We start from the raw sequence: 9,341 nt of genomic DNA, 5'->3' as shown, positions 1-9,341 counted from the left end.
TTTATATAGTGCCAAATCACAACAGAAGTCATCTCAGGGCACTTTTCACATAGAGCAGGTCTAGATAGACCGCACTCTTTAATTTACAGAGACCCAACAATTCCCCCATGAGCAAGCACTTAGCGACAGCAGTAAGGATAAACTCCCCCTTTAACGGGAAGAAACCTCAAGTGAGGGGGGGGGGGGGGGTCTAAAAAGAGCAAGTACTGTGCAGAAGAACAGAAAGAAGAAAGGACAGAAAAAATGATAGAATTACAAGAAAAGGAATGATTAGATGTTAAAACAGGCTCATTTGAACAATTACACATGAAATTATAAAGCTATTGTCAGTGGTATTTGGACTGCACTGACACCACTGTAGAAGCAATACAATTAGCCCATTACAGATATTATTGACCAGTTTGAGTACTGTACATTGCTCATATATGGGCCTAACACTGTTTTTCTTTACTCTGCTCCATTATGCTCCAAACTAATTTCCCCAGTGGTCATATATTGTGGTTAACTTGAATCATGATTGCTACCACGCACAATTTCATGCACTTTAATTGTTCTGAGGATTTTTTCTGACCTCAGTCTGGAGTTACCTGAGACAGAAATTCTGTGGATCACAGCAGCACTGTGGATACATCTGACTCCACCATAAGAACAGTGCTGCACACGGTCGCCGAAGAGGAAAATACATTGTTATAATTCCTGTTCCATTCAGTTCTATCTTTGATTGATTTTTGTAGCAGCACAGATCAAAGACAGGAGGAGACAAAAGATAAAAGAAAAGCTGGAGGACAGACATCCTGGAAAACTGTCACCATGTCACCTCCAGTAGTGGCAAACAGACTCTCCAACATACCTGAAATAAAAGAAAATCTCAACACAATACACTCGCAGCACTTGCCTTATTGTCATGCAGGTTTCTGATAACTGGTTAATTCAGGTATTGACAAACTGGAAAAGTCTGACCACACCTGTCTGTGTTGTGGAAATGAATGTCTCCACTGATCTGTATTCTGCTTCCTGTCCTCACAGAGGAATGAAGTGAGGGAGCGTCGCGTGTCAGAGGGATGATTTTTAATATCCTGTGAGAAATTCTCCTCATGTTTACCCTCTGCTGTGCCTCATAGAGTTGTCCTTGTGTACAATGTGTCGTGCCAGATTCCTTCAGCTGTGTGTTTCAATTACTCACCCCCCTCTGGTTGTTGGTTAAGTCTTGTTTTGCCCCCCCCCTCAAAAAAAAACGAGTCTGACTGCCCATCACACACTGCCTACAGGATCCTAATGTTGATAGAGGACAATCAATATTGCATGTTGCATTAGCTCACACACACTATGCGTTTTCCTTTCTACATAGCAAAAACATACAATTGAATGCTCATGTTAAATGGTTTGATCGACCAGTCATGATATGGACACTCACATGGACCGTAAACATAGAAACAACAAATCTGTTTTGTCCACTGATGATTCCAATATACTTTTATTCAATGGTCCATCTTTTTAGCAGCAAAAAATTCAGTTGTATTTATATCACAGTACAGTCTTATTACAACAATGTTAAAACAAGCTCTCCACAGATTGTAACAGATCTTTTGACAGCAGCCATGTGGGAAATCAGATCATGTAGCTGTAAGACAGCTGACCAAAATGTCTGACCTGCCAAAAATCCATCCAATCAAACTGCCAGATTGCTGATCATTTGGGCAATTAACCAGTGAGTAACCTCAAAATGAACGTCACATGACAAACAATCAGGAAGAAATTTGGTCTGATTCTCGAATTGACAAATTTAAAGTAAAAATCATGCTTTATCCGACAGTATCTGCCTAGCCTGACTGAAACACAGGGATGCCCTGCAAAAAAGTTGAACCCGGTTCAACTTTTGTCGCGACACAGCACATCATCATCCAGCAAGGTGCCGCCTTGGCCAATGCAGCAATTTCTGGTAGATTACTTTGTAACATGAACTGCATATTTCTACTGTTTACCTTGCGGTTGTTGCAATGAAAGATAGAATAACTTGCCTAACATAAGATTATAAACCTCTGTGCAGTGTTTTGGCTTAAGGCTTCAACCTCGTGGATCTGTTTCTCAAACTGCACCTCTTGGATTGTATTTCATGTCCCACCAGTACCAGAGGCAGCATGCCCCCCCAACACAGGCCCATGTGTTGTTTTAACACAGGGCTGTTTTCAGTCTGAATACCTGCTAAGACTTCAGCATGTCCACATTAAGCCAGCTAAATTTGAAAACACATCTTTTTCTCTCCGTTTCAGCCCTCGGTCCACATTAAAACTGTATTTATCTGATCCAAAAACGGAACATTTCCAAAGGGGTCTCCAGAGTAGATGAGTCTTAAGTCAGGAGACCCCAACTTTTTTGGAAGTGCAATACTAAATCCCGTGATGTGCCCCTTTAACATACTCCCATTTAATCAAATTAAGCCCTAAATAATAATGGGTTTGTTTTTTTTTAGATGATTTAGTGCGGAAATGTAAAGCTTAATAAATGGAAAGAGATCTTGACTGTGGAGTATATGACTTGAGAGGTCATTCTCATCTTATTGGAAGAACTGATTGCCTCCATGGAGCTCATTCAGGACAGAAACTGTGATCCTCTTATCTTAAGTGTTATCTCTGTTATCTTCAACACCCGACCAATCTGCTCAACAGGCTCAAACCAGAGGAGTGAACTTCTGGCAGCAGGCAGGGCTGTGATTCAACTTTTGGGAAGGAAAACTCCTTTGGGAATAGGGAGGAGGCTGCAAAGGTCCAACGAAGTTGGGGGGGAGTGACTCAGAGGGAGGGGGTGGCGGTGGTTTGGGGATATAAACAGCAAGCCACCGCCACCCCCTCAGTTTGAGCAACTTTGTGCCCTGCACATCCCTCTCAGTCTGTGTCCTCCTCTCTGTGTCCGGCCCGCAGTGAGGGTAGCAGGCTGGAAGTGCGTCCTTCTCCTCCGGTGCAATCCCGCTGTTGTCCCGCTGCTTGCAAAGCTTGCGACTCTGCTCTGCTGACATGGCACCTGTCCTCCAAATGTTTGCTGTCATGCTCGCATCGGCGTTCCTGCAAACTGCGACATCGGCCCATCTCAATGACACGTAAGTGAAAGAAGTTTTTTCAGTGTCATGCTGAGAAGATTGTTTGCAAAAGTTAGGTTTCTGCGTCACGCTAGTAGACGCCATTGCACGCGCCTGTGTTTGCAGGAAAAGCAACAAAAAGTTGCAAAGTAATTGTCAGTTCGTGTTGTACTGTACTGTGCTAAGTCTGCCATCGTCCCCTCTGGTGAGGCAGAAAGTCCAGTGGTTGGCCTCAGGATAGGGTTATGCAATCTGTAGAGAAGCACTCCTACCAGTGTGTGTGTGTGTGTGTGTGTGTGTGTGTGTGTGTGTGTGTGTGTGTGTGTGTGTGTGTGTGTGTGTGTGTTGGCAAATCCTCCTCCATCTGCTACCACTTACCTCCATTTGATTCATGTTCTGCTCATCTCTGCTAAAATTATCTGGACAAAGTGGACCAATGAGTGATGACTGATGATTTATTTGGTCAATTTGCTAAATGACCTGAAGCATCTGTTCAGGAAGAACACATACATACTGTTTATGGCCTTCGAGCAGGTTTGAGATCTTTGTTCTCAGTTACAAAGACAAAAACTCCTTAAACATGTGGTTTCTGCATGCAGATTGATTCCTGTTCTGACCTTTGTTTTGCTTTTATCTGCAGGCAGGCCATCATGACTCAAATGCCTTTCATCTTGTAACAGAGTTGAACCAGTCAAATGACTTTTCATCATGCAACTTTCTCTCTGGCAAAAACAGCATCAATATTCTCAGCAGCACCAACCAAAACTCAATTAAATGTGTCCTTTATTTCTCATTGGCAGCAGCAGGCCCATGTGTGCCAACTAGCTTCAAACACAGAATATTCAGCACAGTGCTTGGTTAAATCTCGATAATATGATTGTTTAGGATGTCCTTCAATGTGAATGGGAAAACACGTGATAATAACACCACATTTCAAATACTGATTAGCATATGTCTGTTTCAGTGGTGGAAGTACTCAGTAAAATGACCGATACTACAGTAAACATATAAAATTCCTACATTCCAAATCCTATTATGTCAAAGTATAGAAGTACTGTATTATAATTGAAATGTAAAAGCACTTGTTCTGCAACTGATATATTTTACAAATGTAAGGGAGTAAAACACACAATATTTCTCTTTTTTAAAGTGGTTGAAAAGAAGTATAAAGTAGCATACAACTGAAATACTGAAATTAAGCACGAATATATATAAGAATTGTATTTTAGTACAGGACATTAGTATATTAAATGTCTTTTACACATTTAAACCTGTAATAACGTTTTTGGCCACTTGGGGGCAGCAGAAACAAGCTGTGAACAAACACTGAGGTATAATATGTGTTAGCAAACATTAGCATCTAGCAGACAAAGAGCAATATTAGAATTTATTTGGAGTCATGTTTTTGGCTACCTTATGAATGTAAGTTCAATATTCACTCTCCTTTTAGCTCTGTTTTGGTCTCCACCAACTCCTGAGAGCTGCTAAATGCTTCCAGCTAGCTGATAACCGCCTGCCTGCTGTTTGGTGCTAGTAAGATAGCATACAGTGGGGTTTTTAGAGATATTTTGCAGAAAACAGCTGCCTGCTGTGGCTGAAAAGAATACAGCGCTAAGAGAGCTGAACCAAAAGAGTGAAGTTATGGCCCAGAAAGCCAAAATAATGAGCTGAAAGATGCTAAAAGCTCAGTAACTGAGAGCTGAGTGAAAGGCAGAGGTGGGTGGTAATTCTGTGTTTGTCTCTAAGAGCAACACCAGTCATTTCATCCTTTTGTTATTGTAAAAATATGGATTATATCCACTTTAATGTCTAAATTCTCCCAGGTCTCCCAGTGTTCACCTTCATTCCTCCCTCATAGCTAATGTAATTAAACAGGTGACACCAATAACAGCTAATTAATTTCACATGCTCAGCTTTAATGTGTTCCAGAAAATAAAAAGCAAAACAAAAAATATACTGTATTCCGGGATTCCAAAAAAACAAACAAAACAAACAAAAAACAGAAGTGAATCATAGGGCTGTTTTTTCCTGTTGCACTTGTGTGGTTTTCTTTATAATTTTCCAGTTACATCACATCTTTTTCTTTCCCAGCAGTCCCTGAGTAATGTCCCCTCTCTCTCCATGCAGCATTTTTGCAGTGACTGTAAGCTCTCAGGTGAGAGGAGGGAAACAAGAGACCCTCTGTGCCCAGATCCATGACCCCACAGAGCCCGTCTCTCTGATCATTGCCCTCAAAATGGACTCTGGCAGCACCGTCATCCTGGAGGAGGCTGTCAAACAGGACTTCTACCGCTGCCTAACCTTCCAGGTCTGACTTAACATGCGCATAAACAGTTTGGCCATTTGCAGGCGAGGTCGTGAAATTTCAGCTCAAACAAATATGAATAATGTATTCTTCAGTATTTGCTTATGCTTTCCCGGTCGGAGCGAGGTAGAATAAAGAAGAACAAAACATACAATGTTAGTAGTGGTTAAATGCATCCACAAGATTTACAGGCACAGGTTTAGACCAGTTTACTTTCCTCTCCTCTTCCCCTAGCCCTCCATTAAACTAATGGCACAAATGCTGGCATCGTTATGTGAGCTGTCAGCATCAATGGTTCTCTGTAGATTACTGCTCTGGTTTCTGTCACACTGCTGCTCGCTGTTATGTAACTTACGGACCTTGCTCCATATTGATGTGAACCGACCCGCTGACCCCAATCAGCTCTGTGACAATAGCACTTAGTTTCACTTGGTTCCCCGGTGTTTGGCCCCGCTGCAGGCCTGGTCTGGCATTTGTCTATCTGCAACTAAACAAAGGCAGCTTTCTGCCAGAGGCCCGATATGTACCTGCATTCCTCTGGAAAACACACCCTGCCTTCTAAACTCAGTCTCACAACACACACACACACACACACACACACACACACGCTCACACACTCCCAAAATTTGTGAGGGGTGTTTTTTTGTATATGTAACATTGTTAAATATAAATATATATGTGTATGTATGTATGCATGTGTGTGTGTGTGTGTGTATATGTGTGTGTGTGTGTGATATATAGACCCCTCAAAAACACCCCTCACAAGTTTTGGAAGTGGTTCCAGCCCCTGTTATGTAACAGCAGCTCCATTATCAAGTGAAAACATATGCTTACAAGTATGACAGCATTTCATAATTAAGCTTGTGTAGTGGAAGCAGTCAGTTGGATTTACTTCCAAGCAGTCATTCTATACTTTGATAGTTGTCAGATGTTGCACACTAAACTCACTCCAGAAGATTTTTAGAGAAGTATAAATGGAGTCCTCTCTCCCTTCTATCCTTCCTCCCCTCCTAAAGATTGAAATATCCCCTGGTCCTCTCTGACAGATATGTGTTGGCTGGTATTACAGGTCCCTACAGTGCGCACCAGAACCGTGGCAACCATAAATGTCACTATTCAGGGTGAGAGCGGCTTGATGAGCAAGAAGACCAAAATCCTCATAGAACCTCCCGCTTTCATTCATATCATCCAGACTGATAAGCCTGTCTACAAACCTGGACAGACTGGTAAGTATCAATGTCAGGGTACTTTATTCACCATCAACATCATGATTACTGTGACAACGTCCACTAGGTGGATATTTAAAGTGTTAGAGCTCCCTGCTGTGTGGTAGAATCGCTGCTGCTGCTGCTACATACAGCCCACATTATCCTCTCTGCACTGCTTACCTATTCAGCTTCATTTGCACAATTTTGGACTATTTTATAATATCTGCATAATGCTGAGCCACTACTTGACAACTTTAGGAATAGGAGAAGAGGGGCGGTTCCTCAAGAGTTCTTGGTAGTGGTTGTATGCTGTAAAATATGAAGATACATGTGCTAAATACCAATTAAATTCCACTGTGGTTCTTAAAAATGTATTTCATGTGTGGATCTGGAGTATTTTTCTTCTTAATTTTGTTATATGTAATATTTGGAAAGAAAAAGAGACAATGTTTCTGATACTAGTATATTATTAGGAATGATATTTCTTAAATGGCTCTTTCATTGATTTTTTTTTTTTTTAATTTTTAAAAAAAAAATTTTTATATTTTATATTTCACTACCATAAAGTTAGGGGACTTGCAAGTGACAGATAAAAAAGAAGGGGGCTGAGATTTCCTGAAGAAATGCTGGATCCTTAACTTCCCATAATGCAACTTGATGTCTTCTTTCTTTAGACCCTTCCTGCTCGCATCTCTTAAACTCCAAGCCTCTAGTTTGTAACAGAGGCTTTCTGTAAAAATCAGAAGTCTAAAGCCCAATCTGAGGTCACCCTGATGACATCATCAGGGTTACCCCTCATCACTAGCTAATTAAAATTAAAGGGGCACTCCATCAGTTTTACACACGGAAATCCGTTCTCTTGACATGGTTAGTACGACACAGCTTGTGAAAATGTTTCTGTCCGTCTGGAGGAGCTGTTTTCAAGTCTGTGAAAATAACCCTGATGATGTCATGTGGGTTGATTTCATCAGGGTTGTTTGTTCTGGCTTGTGCTCAGAGATTAAACATTTTACATACTGAGAGTGTGGAGGTTGAAAGACCTGGCAGGGAAGGTCTAATAAAAATATGCTAGTGATTGGCATTATGGGAATTGTAGGATCCACTGCTTTTGGAGCTTGACCCATACCAGGAACTATCTTGGCCTCTGCTGCTTTAATTTTTCTGTATTTAATCTCTCTCTCTCAACTGTATGGAGTGCAATTTAAAATCAAGTGTCCCTTAAGACCAAATTTCTCATAAACCATAAACTGTGACGCCTCCTCCTTCCTGGTTCCATTGATTTTACAGAAGAAGACCTTGCAAATTATGTTTTGGCTTTGTCTCTCTCCACCATCTCCATCATCAAAAACTTTGTGCCTTTTTTTTGTTTTGGTGCCATAAAGCAGATTTCTCTCATAATCCCATCTGCTAGCACACAATGGAAAGTGCAGTGTAGTGTAGGATTTTATTCTATTTATTTACTTTGCTATTTTCCTAACATTATGTTTTATTGTACATGTGTTATATTTACATGATAAATTGGTGTTAATAGCTTTTCCCCTTTTTTTTTTTTTTTTTTTCTTTAAAGTGCAGTTCCGAATAGTTTCTATGGATGCCAATTTCATCCCTGTAGATCGAGTGGTAAGTTTTTTATTTATTTATTTTTGTCCGTCAAATTTATGAGACTTTATGATGTGTGTAATAATTCCAGCCAGTGAACTTTGTAATCTGGCGTGATTTCCACCATGCAGTCAGTGAATCTAAAGAGTGAGGTCTATTTTGGTTCAGGAGAGTGGGAGGTGAAAGGAAGGCTGTTTGTTGATTTTGAAGACAGCGTGGGTGTGAAACGCTGTGTGTCGTAGTGTGATAAACATGCTGTCAGAGTTCATTTGGCACACACTGCATCTGACCCAAACATCTGAATCAATACAGGCTCAAGGCCTTTTCCGTTTGTGATGAGAGGATCTGGCTGAAAACTCAACTGTGTGCAGTGAACGTGAAACTAGAATTAGAAATTCAGTTATGTATGTTTGAAGAAAGTTTGTCTACAGAATATGTAATGAACGCTCGTGAGTCTGTTGGGTTGGTGAACCAAAAGGGTGGATTTTCTGAGCATTACAAGTTTTTGATATGAAATAACACATTCTCTATTCTTAAAAATTGCACAAAATGGCACAAAATTGACAAACTGTTGCAATTGATGTAATCTAATCGTAAATTGTGCAAATTGTATGTGCAGCTAATCAAAGTTAACATAAATGTTTTCTCTTTTTTTTTCAGTACAAAGTGGTGGAACTCCAGGTAAGATTCAATGAAACTTTTGCTGCTGTGGCTCAGTAAGTATGAATCTCTGGAGAATCCATAGCGTTATGGAGCTATGGAGGACTGCTGGCCTCTACTCACGGCACCCTTACCTACGTGGTTAGATAAGGAGGCAAGGCAGAGGGGAAAATAAATGAATTAGTCAGCAACTACCTGTTTTGGAAATGAACAACTGTTTGCCATCTGATATCCAAGAATACATCTCCAACCCATAATATTGGTTTTGCTAGTTACTATGCCCCACAAGCTTATAGTTAAGTATAATTTTATGTAAACTCACCGAGTAGTTTATCAGGAACACTTGTGCAATACAATGCAATCCAATACAACTACTCTGCTATAGATTCTATTTACTGGTACTGTATGTGTGTGTGTGTATGCAAGGTTTTTGAAAAATTAAACTAAAGAAAAGACATAGACTGTGTAACATGAATAGACACCGCAATAAACACAC

The 9,341-nt window shown here is 40.5% G+C and overlaps 1 protein-coding gene across 2 annotated transcripts in view; it reads left to right on the top strand.

Moving 5' to 3' along the window:
• The first annotated feature begins 2,817 nt into the window (after positions 1-2,817).
• LOC137185634 (alpha-2-macroglobulin) overlaps positions 2,818-9,341 on the top strand; it is a 32,652-nt gene continuing 26,128 nt past the window's right edge. For both annotated transcript variants that reach the window (XM_067593904.1, XM_067593903.1), the window contains exons 1-5: positions 2,818-3,094; positions 5,201-5,381; positions 6,448-6,604; positions 8,154-8,206; positions 8,846-8,866. In XM_067593904.1, coding sequence (XP_067450005.1) covers positions 3,012-3,094; positions 5,201-5,381; positions 6,448-6,604; positions 8,154-8,206; positions 8,846-8,866 — 495 coding nt within the window. In that variant the 5' untranslated portion in view covers positions 2,818-3,011. The remainder of the gene's footprint in view (positions 3,095-5,200; positions 5,382-6,447; positions 6,605-8,153; positions 8,207-8,845; positions 8,867-9,341) is intronic.

The sequence above is a fragment of the Thunnus thynnus genome, chromosome 7 (genome assembly GCF_963924715.1).
Source record: "Thunnus thynnus chromosome 7, fThuThy2.1, whole genome shotgun sequence".
Lineage (NCBI taxonomy): Eukaryota > Metazoa > Chordata > Actinopteri > Scombriformes > Scombridae > Thunnus > Thunnus thynnus.
The sequence above is the reverse complement of the archived record's forward strand: the minus strand, read 5'-3'. Positions and strand labels throughout refer to the sequence as shown.